This window comes from Accipiter gentilis, chromosome 14, assembly GCF_929443795.1.
Source record: "Accipiter gentilis chromosome 14, bAccGen1.1, whole genome shotgun sequence".
NCBI classification, from domain to species: Eukaryota; Metazoa; Chordata; class Aves; order Accipitriformes; family Accipitridae; genus Astur; species Astur gentilis.
The window spans coordinates 30,886,909-30,904,496 of record NC_064893.1 but is presented as its reverse complement, the minus strand read 5'-3'; the positions used below and the strand labels follow the sequence as shown (position 1 = coordinate 30,904,496).

Below are 17,588 nucleotides of genomic sequence, written 5' to 3'. Positions count from 1 at the left end.
ATGAAATGCATCTACTGTTGATCTCCTCACATTTCATGAGTAGGACAAATGCTCTCAATATCTAGTATGTGAAACATAGCCTTTTCTTACGTGCTTTGGAAAAGAAAACATTTATGGATTAATGCAATTAAATTCTTCCATAAAATAAGACAACTGGGTATAAATATTCTCTGGTTATGAAATTACATGGATGCAGAGCCTGCATTTGATGCCTGTAGCTTATGCATTGTACAGATGTAATCACAATGAGAAAAGCTGCTTTAATAACAGGTGAGCAAAAGAATATTCTTCCAAGTTTCTAATAGATATTCATTAATTTGCATAAATTAATGTTTGAATCTTTTGATAAAGGATTCATGACTTCAGAAGCTGGGATTATAGCCAGGTACAGAGCAATAACACCGCTATCTTTCAAAATCATTACACTAGGACGTTATGTTTGTTTCTGGTAAAATTAAATATTGTCCCCAATTTCCCATGTTTGATCCAGAAACATGAACTGAATGTTGGAGGACTACAGCTGGTCATCGAGGCTGTAGCTTTCACTGAGGGCATTCTTTAAGCAGAGCACAAAAAAGACCACGTCCACCAGGAAACGGGCAGCAGGCATGATCCTTTTGCCTTAATCTGGAGCCAGAGCCCCACGAGTGTTTCACACCTTTAAATGAACTGATACACTACTTGTTAATTAACTAGTTACTGCATATGAAGTACCACTGAAAAGAACAACCTTCTGACACTGGCAACCCTGTGGGATTAGCTACGAAGGGTTCTAACTTCGCCATCTAGAAAAGCTCTCGACCTCTCACAGCCATTAGTGGAAGAAACCAAGAACAAATGAAGAGCCTGGCTGTCCCAGCAGGCTTTTCCCAGAAACATTCTCCAAACTGTTCAGGACTAGACAGGAGTGCTGTGAAGAGGGGATGTGCCGAGTTCTGCTGTTCAAACTGTCTGCACCTGCTGTACCCACAGGAAGACAACCCTAACGTAACGATTACAGCAACAAAGTGATTATAACATACTGCCAACATTATGCTGAGCCGTCCCTCTAAACCTTTACTTTTTTAGTCATGGTTTATTGAATTATTTGCACAGCCTTACCTTGAAGTCCTTGATCACCATCAGGCCCATCGATACCTTGACCAACAGGTCCTTTATCTCCCTTTTCGCCAGTGTCACCTTAAATCATAAACAGACAATTTCAACAATGAGTTGTGCACTGCAGCTGGATCCAAGGACAGGAAGGAGAAAGAACGAGAGAAGCTCAACATCCTCAGGCCATTCCTAGGATCTTTGCTTACACCGCATCCCTAAAGATGCACAACTGCCCTCCAGAACTCCACCTGCTGCCCAAGGCCTGATCTTTTCTCCTCCACCACTGAAATTAGTCCAAGTTTGCAATTTATTTCAGTAGGAACAAAAGAGGAGCAGGTTGGATTAGTCTTACGTACCTCTGGGACCAGGATCACCAAGTTCTCCTGTTGGCCCTCTGTATCCGGGGGGACCACGAGGACCAGGATGCCCAACACTTCCCATAGCTCCAGGAGGACCTGGGGGACCAGCTGGGCCAGGACGACCCGTCATTCCAGGAGACAAGGGCTTCCTCAGATTAGCAGCTAACTGTGCAATTTGATCTGAAAAGAACAATTAAAAACTGCACGTCCACCATTTTCACTCTTTGCTTGGCTCTTTGTTGTCTGCTACCAAGCGTGGAGTGGTTGAAAACTGTCTGACAGTAAAGCAGAACTGCATGCTTGGGCAGATCCTGCTCCCTGTTGCTCCTGCACACTTAACTGCTTCTAGCAGAGGAAACATGGTCCTCTCAGCTCGTCTGTGGATTTTTTTTTTTTTTTTTTTTTTTTTAACATCTCCACAGAGGGAGATTTTGGTCAGAAATCTGCAGGTTTTTAAGCTGTTGATATCTCCTGTTTCCCAAACACTTTAAAAGATGTCAAGTATTCTAGAAAATGATACTTAGATAATCAAAACAAGTTTTCTGAAACAAGCTTTCAGAGTTTAACTTCATCCCAAATGGCCAACATAACCTCTAAATACAGAGCAGTAGCCTCAAAGAAAGAAGAACACTCCTGGGGAGCGGGCACCTGCCCGGAGCCCTGCTCCACGGTGATGGGGGTGTGCCGTGGAGAGGAGAGAAGGTGGGAGTTGAAGTTCAAAATGACACAGGTCAGGGCAGACGCTTACACCAGCCAGCTCTTGCCAGCGTGCGTGCATGAGGCTTGGGTCAAAGCTGCTTTCAGCACACTTTGTATGTTGCCATGATGAATCATTTAAAAATACTAATTTTAGAAAAATGAAAGACAACTCGGGACGAGGCGATCTCCTGAATAATTTCCTTACATTAAAGGACAATATATTTTTTCTTATTAAGACAGAAAAATAAGAAATCGCAGGAGCCATCTTATGTTCAGAATCTACTCATCTTCAGCTAAATATGGTAATTAAAGTCAGTTTTCTCTCAGTAATACTCACCATTTATCATTTCCCCACAGAGTTCTCTTATATGTTGTTCACTGGCCTCTTTGCCCTGCAATTTACAGAAGAATCTGTCCTTATACAAAGCACATTATCGATAATCAATCCCTGACAGAAGCTTCAGGACACAAAACATTTCCAGCAGCTCAGTAAGCAGCATAGGATCCCACATGAAGAGGAGTAGAGAGGAGTGGCTTTTTTCCCCCTCTCCAAAAGATGACGGCTTCAGTTCAGAAGCTCTTTCATACTAGTGGCAGAGAGCAATTTTAATGTTAAGCCAGATATTTAATCTGGAGTTTATTTCGCCTTTCCTGAATGATGAAACATCAGCTCTGGACCAAGACAGAGGTCTAACATTTGAAGCGGTGAATAGGAGCTATATTTTTAAATGACCGACTTCTAACTCACTTTTGTAATAAGAACAGGGACTTACACCCCATTCCAATAAATGCAGGTCATCTGATGATGTTTCATTGTGAGAGAAGATTAATTCTCCCAGGCACGCATTCTGGGGGACTTTAATTCTGAAGCTTGCAAACTGTTAAAAGTTTTTGCACTGGTAAACACTCTTGATGCAAGACTGTTGGCTTACATACACTGTTACCTACTTTTGCCTGCTCAAACACAGCACCTTATTTTCTGAATACACATCCGAAATCCACGATTCATGTAGTCACTTGACTGTGCCCCAGAAGCAGATAATACTTACAGGTGGCCCAGGTTTTCCCGTGATGCCAGGAATGCCTTGCTCTCCCTGATGGCCCATGGGCCCTGGATGTCCTGGGATCCCTGGTGCTCCCGCTGTCCCATTAGGTCCTTGGACACCTTTTGGACCAAGTTCTCCTCTTTTTCCTGGCTGTAATAAAGCAAAAAAAGCCCAACAAAACCCACTTAAAACAAAAGATACGGGCCATTCTTTTCTCATGGGGATTAGTTAAGCCTTTCTTCAGGTTTCCCTCACTGGTCTGGCTGACCATATGTATTTTATATATTGTATGGGTGATTTTACATACATAGGTCATGATAATGGGAGTCCTTGCTGCAGCAAAATTATCACATTTGAATGTTTTGAATGCCACAAAAAATTGTCATTGTCATAGATTTTATAGCATGACCATGAAGGAAACATGCTTCTAGGAAATGATGCCAGAACATAGTTTACAGAGATATGTCATCAAAAGATGTGATAAGCATGTTTACTCCCAAACTTTTCGGGGCATGAGCCCACAATATCTAACACATACCTCTCCTTTTTGGCCGGGGGGACCAAAGGGACCCTGTTAGAAAGAAAAGAGAAATAAGAAAGCATGATCCATTCAGAAAATGCAGATCTCAAGTCAAATCTCCTAAGCTCCGGGAAGCTGCGATGACATGTACGTGGGCTTTTCTAGCAAAGGGGCCAGGAATGATTAAAAGGATGCTGGAGACCAGATTCAGCCCTAGCACAACACGGGGAGGACTCTGACGCCAAGACTTGCCCCAGGTACCAATGCTAAATGCAGGTCCAGGCAACCTGGCTGCTTCTTGAGATGGACCAAACCCCCCAGACAGAGCAATGTCGACCGCTCTGAGGAGCAAAATAACAAATTAAGTGCTGATACACCACAGTTCTGCCAAGGCCACACCGGCTATCTGGCGCCTCCTGAAGACAAGAGCTGACGCACACCGTGAATTCGGTGGCGGAAAGGCTTGCGTTGCCTTCTTATCGCAGTTAGCAGGGTTGGAGCTCTTAGACGGTTAATTCTGACTGACCACATTAGTTCTTGATACGTGGTTCTCTGGACCCATCTGTTATTTGAGGAGTCAAGTCTACTGAATTTAAGGACACCTACCAGTTCTCCTTTGTCACCTGGGAGGCCGTCTGCTCCAGCAATGCCCTGAAAGTGAGATACCAGAATTAACACTGCACTGCAGATTTCAGGTTCCCTGGCTCTGGGTCTCATAGAAAACATGGGTTTCCAATGACAGCTAAACGTTCAGTGTCCAGTGTAACTGTGTCCTCTAGGCTTTGTCAGTAGAAAGAGTCATCTGCAGAACAGCTTCATCCCACGCTTAAACAGAAGCGATCCATCACTTGGTGAGGACCATCCCTCTCCACTCTGTCTGGGGACCGTAAGAGTGGCTAAAGCTCTGGTGACATTAATTTTACTAGCCACGACAAGGAGCATCAATTTGCTGATCGCCTCCGTTAAGCCAACAGCAGCGTGTGCAATTCCAGCATCGCTGCAATCTGCCGTCACCGGCCGCACAGGCAGCGCTTCCCGTGCCGAACGCTCTGCAGCAGATCTGGCTTATTGCACAGCAATTAGAACAGATAATGAACATCGTTATGGTGACTCTATGGCTTTAGAGAGGAAGTTATTTCAAGACAAACGGAGATTACGTTGGTCTTTCTCTTAGCAACAAAACAGAGACCACACAGACACTGACAAGGGTAAACAAAATAAGCAATGCTTGCTGGAAAAGCACTCGTTTTCTGCAAAACCACAGTCATGCATTAATCAAAGTCATATATTTGATGAAAACTGGCTCACAAGCTCGTTGCTGAGATTAATCCAACTATGGAAGTTAAGCAGCAAAAAGTGAAATTTTAAATTAGTCTATTAGTGTGCTAAGCTTTGAGGCTAGCACAAATCCTCTTCATCAGACATATCAAGTTCAGTGAAAAGCTGTGCTTCTAAACTTAACTCAGGGGGAATACGATGTGAGGAGCTCATATATGGCACCCCTCCTGGTTACAAAATACACAGCAAGAATGTAGCATTTTTATGACAGCATTTTCATGTGTCTCCATTAGAACAGACAACATCTCTTTTACCAACACAGAAAAAACGGGACCAAAGAGGGTTTTGCCGGTGCCTGCTCCAGAATATTTTCATTTGATGGAGGAAAAGCAGTTTGTGCTGTCAAAGCCTGCACCTATGGTACAGTTTAAATGCCTCTGCTGACTACAGCATGGAAGTTTTCACTTACCTGGTTACCTTTGGGACCAGGAACACCAGTAGGACCCTGAGAATATGTAAAAGAAAGAAGGCAAATGAGCTCAAACTGTTATTTTCCTGTGAATTCCTGGTGCGGTCAGACATCCACTCACTCAGCAAGGGGTTGGGAATTAGTCTCCCAACTGCCAAGTAGGAGGGTCCAAATCTCATTCATACTTCTCAGAAATAAGAAGAGATTTTAAGCATCCTTGCTAGCTTTGTAGCACTCTGTACAGTCACCGGTTTGTGTTGTAGGACAGTTTCTCAAACCTCTTGCCATGCCAGAGGCAGCAGAGAGCAGCTGCCAGACCAGGCAGGACCTCCCAGTTCAAGCCTGGTCATCTTCTGCCCACCAAGTCCTCATCCAACAGGACCAGAGAGACTTTCTTGACATGGCTCAATGATGTGCTGCTCCCCACCTGCTTGGCACAGTTATCTACACTGGCCTTTTTCATACCATCCTCCTCAATTTCCTAAATAAAACTAAAATGAATTCTGTGCTTTTAATCCTAGTCTTTTAAAACTGTTTCACAAAAGTCATCTTTCACATCCATCCCAGGGGTGGGAACTCTGTTTTGCTTCTGCCCCTCTGCTTTTCATTATTGTCATCTCACTATCACGACCGAAACACCAATTTTACAAATTCGCAAATTAAAGGACGAGGTCCGGGATGAAACTGGTGGGCAATTGATCTCTGCCTTTCACACCTGAAGATGTGAGAAGGAGACTGAATTTACTCATGGTGTAAAATGGACAAAAACATTATTGTACCTCACGGGCAAAAAGTCAGGATGGTTTTTCAAGGCTTTATTAGACTGTCAGTTTTTCTGGGGATTTAAAGTTAGGTGCTCCTGACTTTGAGATTCACAGAACAACACAGCCACAGCACTAAAATACATTTAGACAATAAACTGATTGTCACCCTAGGAATAAGTCAGACAACTTGAGAAATCCTTCCAACTTTATCTACCTGGCATTCACAGAGAAGACATGAGATATTTTCAGCCCTATTTGTGACTTCGGCAGAGCCAACAAGGAGTTCAGGAGAACCCCAGATATTTTTCTCCACATGGGGAATTCAACCATTATACCCTTCAAACAGGACTTCTACAGCACATTCATCAGTCTGGCATCTGCAAACTGCTCTTTGTTTAATAACCGGATCTGGAGATGGCTCAGCGGAACAAATCTTCAAGGAAGACAAACACATGTCATTTTGCTCAAGTCAAACACTGAATAAGTTAAAAAGAACGGGGGGGGGGGGGGGGGGGTGGATTTCTATTAAAGAAAAAATAATTCTCAGTAAAACAGACAATGGAATGTGGAAATGCAAGAATGGCTACAGCTATTTATAACTCCCATTTTATGTTTGCCAATGGCAAAGGCAATATATTCTTTTCTGAACATTATTATCTAGATTTATACCTCTGACTTCACAGAGTCCCAAAGCTCCATAAAAGTTTATGGCAATAAAACACAGCTTAGTCAACAAAGACTCTGTCCTGCGAGGAATGCTCCCTTAAAGAAAAGCTTAGCCAAAAAGACTTTGATTCAAAACTGTAATTTCCAGCAGTAGTAATTCCCAGCATGCAGAAGGAACAAGTGACAGGACTTTAGGGCCACCAGCTTGATGTCCACCAGCCATCCTCACGTTTGTATCACTCTATCAGTTAAACACAACCAACAGTTTTGGTTAAGCATCTGGTGATGCCAGTATGGAGCCGAGAGAGACATTGCCCCAGACGGCTGCCGGCATCCAGAATCCTCAGGAATTTGATCATGATAAATATGCTTAGGAAAAATATTTGCCTATTGCTACCTCAGCCAAATCCTTCCCCTCCCCAATATCCCACTCCAACGAGATGGTTTATATATCATCTCAATGCTGTTTTATATCTTACAGTCAAATGCACTAAACCTCTTGTATTTTTCATGCCAGCAAATACACTTACTGATATGCTGGTTTATATTCCTGGCCACAGAAAGTCCAAGGACTGTGAAAAAGCATATCAGTACCTGTTAAGTCAGGCTTGCAGGGATATTTTTTTTTTTTCCCCCCAAAGAAAAAAAAAGCCACCATTGATTTCAGAAGAGCGTGATGGGTTAGCTGCAGCTGGGACGGTGTAATTGGATTGATCCTGTACTTGCATTTCTTCTCTTTATACACATCAGGACCAGCAGGCTGGGCTGGCAGTAAAGCAAACTCAGGGCAGTATCTGCCGTGCTCTTTGTCCGCCCCCCCCGGCAGACGCCATCACCCCCGGCAGCAAAGGCTGTTTAAGCTATAAGGACACGGTCTGAAGTTTTAGGGTCTTCCCTTCCTAATCTTGCGCCTAGTAACAAGTGTGGAAATTTGCAGGGCTGATCGCTGGCGCAGCCCTCGCTGCTGCCCGCACGGAGGAGGACTGTGGGCACACGTGGCTGTCGGCGACACCAGTGGGACTGGGTGGGCAGATGGAAGTTACTCTGAGTACCAGTTGCATACGTGGAGGTGGAAAGTCTCCAGCACTATCCAAACCTGCTGCAGCACGCTTTCCTGGGGAAAGCTGTTAACGATCTGTGGTGTTAAGAAACAATCAACAATTACATCTTAGAGTAACTACGCTTAACTTCAGAGCCAGAAATAAAACCTAGATTTTTTTTTTTTCCTTTTTCTTGAAGCATAACATTTTCTCTCCTTCTGCTTGGAGCAGCTCTCTGGATACCAGGCTGCTCTGTGCAGGGGCCTCTTCCCCTCTGAACATACATTTTTCACCGCAGCAAAGCCCTGACTGCAGTCAGAACCCCACAGCTCCACAATAACCCTCCTGTTTCACACTTCCAGGCTCACAGTCCCTCCAAGAGGCTTTTTTAAACCTGCCTGGAACCAGCACAGAAGGGCCATTGTGAAACCCCCGTGGTGCCGCTGCGATTGCTTACACAGAAACTTCACCTTAAAGCTGGAGCCGAGGGACCCGGCGAACACATGGCTACTGTTCTCCTGCAAGCCCTGAGCAAATGTCGTTCACTTTGCCCTGCTAGCTTCTTTTAAATGAGAATGAATTCATTTAAATAAAAAGTCGCATTTGTTCTGAGGTGTGGGGCCCAGGTGTGTTGCTGTTCAAAAAGAAAATCACTGAGCAAACCGTAATTTAAAAAATCCAGAGAACCTAATCAAGCATCTGAGTATCAAAAATGCATGAATCAGCTCTCCTGTGCTCACAGGAAGCAAGATTTTGGTGAAATCAGCATACAGATCAGGGAAAAAACCCAAACTAATCATCTATTCTGGCCGGGATAGGATCCCAAAGTCTCTTAAACAATCCACCCTGTCTAAAAATAGTGGGAGTTCCCAAACTGAAACAGAAACAAGGACAGGAACAGAAGAGACAGGATGCACGAATCCTGCTACCTGCCGTAAGGTCCGTCTTGAGCACGCAGCAGCCTCGGAGGGTGGACTGGGACACCCAACGTACCCACCTTCTACCAAGCCTGCCTGTGTTTGCTGTGCTGACATCAGCCACACCATGTTCAGGGGCCCCGTTCCACTCTGATTTCACATCTCCCAAACAGGAATTAGTTACAGATGTCTTCTCCTTACCCTGTCACCTAACTCTCCACGAATTCCAGTCGGACCAGGAAGGCCAGGTTCACCACTGGCACCTTTGGGACCCTGTTAGGAGAACAAAAAAAGAAAAAAAAACAAGCCACAGCTTAGGTAGTGCCAGGAAACCCTGCCTGTCTTGACACCCCCAAAGTTCACCAGTCTCCATAATACATTCAAAAAGGTCAGTTGTCTTAGATCTCCTCTCTCCTTTTTTCCCCCAGGACCATACAGGCTGAGGGTGTCCAGATCGAGGAGAAATTAAGGTGTCTTTACGTAGGTCAAACTCAAACCCTTCTTTTGCAAACAAATACTAAATTGTTCCAGCAGGCAGCTTATCTGGCCTTGTGCTCTTTCTACTGTACTGTGTTAATAAAGGTGTCAAACGGAAGGATGCTTCTTCCTATCACTTGTTGCCATCATGCAATTGGTCTTGCCGGCGGTTTGCAGAAAGCAGTGGCCTGCCAAAACACGATGCACGTTAAATTACCCTTGTCGGCATACCAACCTGGAAACCTCTGACACCAGGGACTCCCATCGGGCCTTGAAGACCAAGCGGCCCCTGAAAAGAGAAAGATAAGCTTTGGTGAGGAGAAAATTCAGAGCCAGGTAAGTCGCTTGTGTGACTAAATTGGCCAACAGAGAGATCCCACAGTTCTGTACCGCAGCACACTTTGCCCGGTGGCATTGCTGATGAACCTGACGAGCCACTGTAAAGCGGTGCTCGGTGGTTACTGAGCTTTGTTAATATTAACAGAAAGGCTTATTTCTATATATTGATGCTTAAGAACATACCGTACTCGTGAGCAGTAAAGATCAATGACAGCAAAAAGTGGTAGCATGATAGCGCATAGACAATATACATTAAAGGGGATCTGCTTTCCCTGTATTATGCTTTTAATTGATCCGATTCGGCAAGAAACTACTGTAAAACATGCTGCACGCACTTGAAAATGAGAAATGGCAATTGCATCCACTTGCTTGGACGTACGCGGTGCCAGCGATATAGAAAAAGGCAGTGTCTTACGCTGTTAGTGCAGGTGCTTTTGAGAGCCCGGCTCACTAGACAGGACACGGACATTACCGTTAGGAGTCTCTATTGCTTTCTATTGAGAAAAATGCGATAAAGATCTTGAGGGAAAAAACCCCTATGTAATTTAGGCATCTAAATCCCATTTTGTAAAGCGCTTTCTTGAAACAGATGCCTTAGGCAAACTTCTGTCACAAGGTGGAACTTCAGCTTTGTCTCCTTTCACAGCCGTCTCTGCTGGGTGTAGTGTTAAGGGACACAAATAAAGTTCAAACTGGCCACCCCAGGCAGAGGATCAGTCAGCACAGACTGTCCAATGTACCAAGACACCAGCTGTCTACTGGATTGCAGTGCAGGTGTGCCCTGTGTTAAAATGGCACCTGTATTTTTTCCCTAATTGTTAGCCCTACAAATTCTCCCTGGTATCTGAACACCCACTGTCTCCTGCAATTTTTTCTGGTTGTTAGGAAGACGAAATCCTCATGTGATGTGTGACTCAATGTATGATCTAAACCAGCTGTCCTTATCCCTGCCTGGCTTTGAAGATCAGCACGGCCGTAACCTTCTGCAGAAACCAGTGTCTGCCCAAAGAAAGGAGCCGATCTGCTGAAATAAAGCAGCGTCGCCTTCAAAAGGCTCAGGTATTTTTGTGGTTACTGTTTCCACTCCTGTCTTCTGCTTGGAATTCAGTAAGGAACTTTGAGAGTTATAAATACAGAGGTCTAGGAAAGTTACATTAAATTGCATCAAAAATGACTCGGCTGTGCTGGTGCCTCTAAAAGTGCTGGGAGCTGATAGAACCTGACAGCCTCTGAATGGGAAGAAATGCTTGATATGCTATGCTAAATAAAGTCAGATTGTTTTGAGCCAAACAGCCTTAACACTAGACAAATCCTGCAACTCTCTCCGAATAGCCCAGGCTTAACTAGAATTCATATAAATTAGGACTCTAATAACACAAATCAGAAATTAGAAACCTAGGTTAGAAAAAAATATGGGTTCAGCTGCTATTGCACCCACGTCAGAGGTCAGCACCAATGCAATTAGCTCGACTGCATTTGATTTTTGGCTATAATAATATGATAACTTCTGTGGAGCCAGCTATTTTGATGAAAAATTGCAAACATAAAGCAAACGTTATTCATTTAGTTTATTTCTAAGGGTGATTTCCCTCTCCTTGGAAGTTTAAAGAGCAGCTGCTCACAAACAATAAATCATCATACAGTTCAATTTTTTCCAAGTGGCACATACCAGAAATCACGTTAGACTTGCTGTAGGCTTCTAGATTTCAAAATGAGATTAAGAGGGGAAAAAAAGAAAAGAAAAAACACCCAACAAAACCACTGGAAGGTCAGGTCCAACCACAATGGCAGCACTAGTTGGGGAATGACAAAATAAAAGGCATCCTAGCATTTTTAGTAGTGTAAACAAAATCAGGTTTTTATCGCCCTGATATCATTTATTATTATCTCGGCTATTCAGCAGGGACATAATAGGTCCATGCAGTTATTTTCAGGTTTGCATTGCAACTCCAATTTATTTCTCAGGCTCTGAGATGATGCAGGGAACACAATGAAAGCAGGAACAAGATGCTCTACTGAGGACCTCAGCGGTTTCTAACCCAGCAGTTTGATGAAGTTGTCAGTTCACAGAGTAAAAGTGAGAACTGCTAGAGCTGTGTATGGGGTTTTGTTCCCTAGGGGCTCATACCTACAAGCTCCCAGCAGGATAATGCTGCTGCAGTACTGGGTGGGAGAAGGAATCTGTTTCAAGCAGCTGGGAAAAGCATGCAACTATGTGGGAAAGGCGAGAGATTCCCAACAGGTCTACCAACTTTTTAACACTTTTCAAGCCCCTGTCATTCACCATGACAATGTGCAGGCTTTCCAGTTTTGTTGCTTGTACGGCTTCAGGTTTTGCAGTGAACCTCTACTGCTCCAGGGAGAGCGATAGAGGAACGGGAAGGATTTCGTGTTTCATGTGCTGGTGGCAATGTACCTTCCAATGCCTTAACAGGAGTTTTGCTTCATTAATGTCTCACATGCAGCGCAAGCTGAACCTTATTATTACTGTGTAACGAGGGAATTGCTGACTGTCCAGTCTCTCCTGTCGGACTGTAGCAGCTCTACAAACCTCTTTGGCAAAGAAAGCTGCAGTTGCGCAACAAAACGGGAGGAATCACTTTGCATTTGCACGGAGCTGTCAGTGAGAGCAGGATCTGACCAACTTATGGGGGAGTAATTCCTCTGCTTCCAAAACTCCCCAGAGACAATATCGAGAGAGAATGAGGCCTTTTACTTTAGCCAGAGAGTAATCCCCATGTACTGAACTCCGGTTTGGTATCTATTTGCTTTACAAGCGGCGCTATACTTACAGTTGCTCCTCTGGGTCCCGGCAGACCTCTCTCACCAGGAATACCAACTTCACCCTGGCAAAAACACCAAAGTCAGCCATGCTATTTAGGAGCCACGAATCCACCCTTCCCAACCCACTGCAGAGCCAGAATGTATTCCCGAATCCCAGACTATTTCAATCCCAAACTCCCTGCCCTGTTGGTCCATCCACTAGGTCGCACCATCTGCCTTGGTGGGCTTTGACCTGCGCTGCAGCATAATATCCGTGCACGGAGGTGCCCACCCGGCCGGCTCGCATCGCGCTTGCTCGGTAGTTCCACGCAAGCGTGGGGCTGCCTGGGAGCGCTCATCACTGCGGGTTTGCGTGCCTTGCAGGCAGCCCAGCACCTATCGCGTTACTGAAAGGTTTATTTGTGCAGGGAAGCGGCACACGAGCTCCAGCTTCGCGGTTTGGTTTAAAACACACTTAGCAGAGTTCGTGGTAAGTGTAAATGATGGGGATACCTACAGGGATGCCTGGCTCTCCCGAGGGACCTGCCTCTCCCATCTCTCCAGGACTGCCCTGTGGAGGAGAAAGCAAACACTCAGTTAGGGCGTAACTTCAGAGAGTCATTTCTGTCCTACGCAGAGCAACAAACAGAGGAGGGGAGTTAAAACCTGGATCAGGAAAAAAAACCAGCTTTAAACTTTTACAGTTTTACGACCAAGGTGACAAAACTCTCAACAACATACATTTAAAGAACAGGTGAGGTGTACATCCCGTCCTGGGAGCAGTGACCAGGGCAGTGCCACCACATCCCACCTCGGACTGAAGTGGACCAGTGAGACCAGGATGCTCTTTTGGAGGCATGCTCAGGACACCCCATTTCATTCATTCCTGCATCACCTTTCTGCATGCAGAAATGCCTTCCTGCAGCGTGTTCTCACACATGAGGATTAGCAAGAATAATGATGCAGGTGAAGAGGGGGAAATTCAGAAAGGAAGGGGAGGGACAGGAAAAAAAAAGACACTTTCCAGAACAGTTGTGTGCTGGACTGCTTTGGTCTGTCTGAGATTTTCGTTATCTCACAGCTTGGTGCCAATCTAAAGCTCTGCGGAAGCTTTTCTCCTGAGGTAGAGGGAAAGTCTTCCCAAGGCAAGATGAGATAATCCTGCTCCTGCTTGCAGACACTCAGCCTTTTGATTCCCAAAGATGAAGCCGGCTCTTGGGACACTGAAAAAAGGGTGACTGCTCCCTTCTGAGGTTTGCTAAACAACTGATGGCTCTCCCGTGCATCTGCTGTGTGTGTCTTCACTGAACGAGGTGCAAGAGCTGTCTCAGCAAGAGCAGGGCCAGCTCAGTCGTTCTACCTAATGCCTGCTCCTCACTGCCAGGGGAACCCAGCCTGGGCAGGAACGCTGACACCATCACTTCGCGGTAAGTGTTCCCAGGGTCTACTTGTGCGCACCAGTCCCCAAAAGCCGAAAAGCCTTGCCGTGACAAGTTTAGCAGCTTCTGCACCAGAACCCGTCATAAGAGAGACTCACTTACTGGTTCACCCTTTGAGCCTTTAACACCTGCTCTTCCAGGCAGTCCCTGAAAAAAAATAAAATTAAAGCAATGTCAGAAGCAGAGTTATTAAATTTGTTATTCTGGTCTGATTGGATTTACAAGCAGCAACGTTTGCTCGAAGAAATGGAGGATTTGCATTTCTGCAGCTTTCACCATGAAAATTATGGCTTCAGTTTCCCTCTTGTTCACCACACTAGCAGCTCTATATACACTAATCCTTAACAATTAGAGCAAAGAGGAGGAATATACAAAGAGAGCAGCGGCAGCAACATTTTGCACAGCAGAAACCTCTCTCCAGGGGTGTTCAAAACATTCTGTAAGACAGGAAAAAAGGAGCACTTTACCTCTATTTAAACAGTTGGAAGACTGGAAAGATGAAACATTTTGCCAGTGAACACCAGTGAGCAAGGAACAGAGCTCAGGCTACTGCTGAATTATCGCCATTTGTATCCCAGATCTTACCTCCCTGCATAAGGGATGCACGTCACTGGGATGTGAAGGAGAAAATCCCTCTCACGTTTAAATTTTAAACAGAGCCAGAGTGGCCAAAAGCCAGGGTATTACTGTATTAGTATTTGGTGCTACTCCAGATGTTTTCCGTTCCATCTTGTACACTGTTCCCCTGTTTGTATGGTGGGAAAATTGCATTTCCTCTTGGCTTAAATGGGGCCCCTTCTGAGACAATGCACAAAATGAACCTCCCCTCTCCCCAGGAAGGATCTCTGTACGCAGGCCAAGCTGCTGTAGCACCCCAAAGATGACGGGTCCTGCTGCCATACTCACAGGCAGTCCGTTTGGTCCTTTCTCTCCAGGAGCACCCATGCGAGCTGCATCACCCTGTGGATATTGAGAGGTTAGGAGGGACCCTCTGGTACTGGAAAATGGTCTGACACAGGTAGGGGACCCATTCCCAAACAGGCATTTGCAATCTTCTCCCTCCCCATATGTATAGGACCAAGAACCTGTTGTGTCTACAGGGGATGGGTACCCACTGGACACTGGGTGCCCAGAGCTCCCAGGTGTTTCCCTAACTCCCCTTGCAGCTCCCGGCCTTCCCTGGCAGCACACAGTCCATGTTCCTGCGGGATCACCGTTCAAAAACCAGGCAACTAGTTCCTGACAGCACTTTGTCTACAGACAATTAAAATAAACAGATGTCTCTGTCAACAGCTCTGAAAAGGCATCTCTGAGGGCCTAGAGTCAGCCAATAGGAGCCACTAAGTATAAGGACACAGTTGAGTTTAGATCCTATGTGCATGGCCCATATGTGCATCTTCTTTCTTTAGAGAATTTCCTTGGGATTAATTAATAGAAGCAGCTTCACCCTTCCTCACTTGTTACACTACTGGAAAACTTTTTAGAAGGAAAAGCTTTCCAGCCATGCTCTTGACAAGCATCAGTAGCTTTACAAAACTCAAGGGACAGTAACAGAAATCTTTCCTGCAGTGTTGAAGTAGGACTTTACAAACCTTCTCACCATCGAGTCCAGGAGCTCCGTCCCGTCCATCCTTGCCAGGCATGCCCTGCAACCACGCACAATGCAGGTTAAGGTTATGAGGCAGATACCGGAGTTTGCAAAATACATTCACATCAAAGAACCTTTTGGCAATGGGTCCAACTCCAGTTGTACTGGGAGATGGGGAGATTTTTCATCAACAGCAGTACAACTGGGTTTGGCCCAACCAGGATTACACCGGTTACACAGACCCACAGAGCAGAATTTTGATGGCAAAGACTGTAAGGTGCAAGTTTTCTCCTATCGTGTTTTATCTCATCATCCACAAGCAAGAGAACAGCGAGACATGCATCCTACTTAATTGACTTACAGGTTCTCCTATGAGTCCACGAGCCCCTGGGTTTCCTTTTGGTCCAGGTCTACCCTAGAAATGAACAATAAATCCTGTGTTATCCAGGACACAACCCTTAATAACAGTCAGCAAAGAGAATACTCAAACTCTGTAGGGACATTTCATTCAGTTTGTGCTGGCTCCTACCCTGTTCATGTAGGTATAGCGGTTCTCTTTGGACACACCAGAAAACCGGCCCAATGCTGGCGGCAGCATCTGGGAAAATTCTTGATTGTTTCAAGGTATGGAGATGTAAGATCTGATCCCTGTGCTCTGGACTGTAAGCAGCACTTAGGCACCTTATTACTCAGGCATCTTTAATAAGACTCAAACATCTCATTTTTGAGAGGAGTACTTTCATCCCTTTCACCTCCCTTTCAAATAAACTGAGGGGGGACAAGCCATAATAAACCTGTGAAACAGACTCCTTCAAATGTCACGTCCAAAATTTGAGCCGACGGGTGTTTTACTGCACTTACAGTATCGCCTTTGGGCCCCCTGAATCCTTGAGGTCCTTTGTTTCCTTGGTCTCCCTATGACAGAGGAAGAAAAACCCATTAAGCATCTTCATCACACAATGACAAAGACTAATGGTTCAAGGGTGCAAATGATGAAGGGTTTTTTTGTGCTGTTTTCTGGTGTTAGCAGAGGTGTGAGCTTACACATTCCCCTAGGAACTCGGCTGTACTTTCTCAGTTACGCTCTATAATTCCTGACACACAGATGAATTGCAGCAGGGACTTTGCCAACAATCTCCCGGGGCAGAGACCACCTTCCCCTTCATTTAACGAAGCATTTTCTTTAACCAGAAATAGAGCGGGAGAAAAACTTTAATATTTACTGTCTAGATCCTGCTTGGGGTAATTAACTGTTTGGTGGACAATAAGCACCTCATTTTATTTTAGTTCGGATGAATTTCTTCTATAATTGCAAAGACTAGGGAGGGGTCCCCAGAGGGGGGTACTGCCTCAGGGTCAATGCAGACTGTGGTGTGTTGGCTGGTGCAGGCAGGTGCCTGCTATAAAGCAGATGTCATATTAACCACCCTAAGAAGAGACTAGGTGGAAAATGCTCTTATAGAGAGGCCATAATGCTGCAGATGCAGCTCAGGCCTCACATTTGGGCACAGTAAGGAGGGTACAGGAGTCTGTCCACAGGTAAGCATGCAGATTCCGTGTTCTACATTTCACCCCAGAGCTCTGCAAAAGGATGAGGACTGCATCTTTAATACACAACCATTTCTGCTTGTAGCTAAAGTTCTTGCAAGCTGTGGGCACTTGGGAATAGACCAGGCTCAAAGGGTGAAAGCTCAGGATAGCGCTTGCTGATTCCTCCTCAAAACTCTCCTTCCCAAGAACACCACAGATGCCCTCAAGATGCCCACAGCCGCTGATGCTCAGGGAAGAGCAGCGAAGAACAGAGAGCAATGGAAATGTGGTGAACTTATTCTGGCATGGGGCACGACTGAGGGAAAGACATCATGAGGTCTGGGTCAGGTGAAATAACGTTGCTCTAACTGGAGCGAAAAAGGCAAAGGGAATAATCCGATGGAGGTGGTCAGCACACCCCTCCTGTTTACCGGCAGTAAAGAGTTTAGCGCGGGAGGAATAAACTTTAGGCTTTGGTTGTGGAAGGCAGGGCCATAGAGATGCTGAGAAGTAGATACATACAGCTTTCCCTGGAGGTCCTGGGATTCCAGGTGGCCCTCTGAAACCAATGTCACCCTGCAAAGAATAATCCATCATTG

General features: G+C 45.3%; 1 protein-coding gene across 2 annotated transcripts in view; it reads right to left on the bottom strand.

Moving 5' to 3' along the window:
• The window catches only part of COL9A3 (collagen type IX alpha 3 chain), a 42,143-nt gene that overhangs the window by 1,156 nt on the left and 23,399 nt on the right, over positions 1-17,588 (bottom strand). For both annotated transcript variants that reach the window (XM_049816427.1, XM_049816428.1), the window contains 17 exons: positions 17,512-17,565; positions 16,321-16,374; positions 15,821-15,874; positions 15,464-15,517; positions 14,778-14,831; positions 13,974-14,018; positions 12,950-13,003; positions 12,462-12,515; positions 9,566-9,619; positions 9,055-9,126; positions 5,467-5,502; positions 4,326-4,370; positions 3,738-3,770; positions 3,203-3,349; positions 2,491-2,545; positions 1,452-1,634; positions 1,102-1,179 (listed from right to left, as the gene is read on the bottom strand). In XM_049816427.1, coding sequence (XP_049672384.1) covers positions 1,102-1,179; positions 1,452-1,634; positions 2,491-2,545; positions 3,203-3,349; positions 3,738-3,770; positions 4,326-4,370; positions 5,467-5,502; positions 9,055-9,126; positions 9,566-9,619; positions 12,462-12,515; positions 12,950-13,003; positions 13,974-14,018; positions 14,778-14,831; positions 15,464-15,517; positions 15,821-15,874; positions 16,321-16,374; positions 17,512-17,565 — 1,126 coding nt within the window. The remainder of the gene's footprint in view (positions 1-1,101; positions 1,180-1,451; positions 1,635-2,490; positions 2,546-3,202; positions 3,350-3,737; positions 3,771-4,325; positions 4,371-5,466; positions 5,503-9,054; positions 9,127-9,565; positions 9,620-12,461; positions 12,516-12,949; positions 13,004-13,973; positions 14,019-14,777; positions 14,832-15,463; positions 15,518-15,820; positions 15,875-16,320; positions 16,375-17,511; positions 17,566-17,588) is intronic.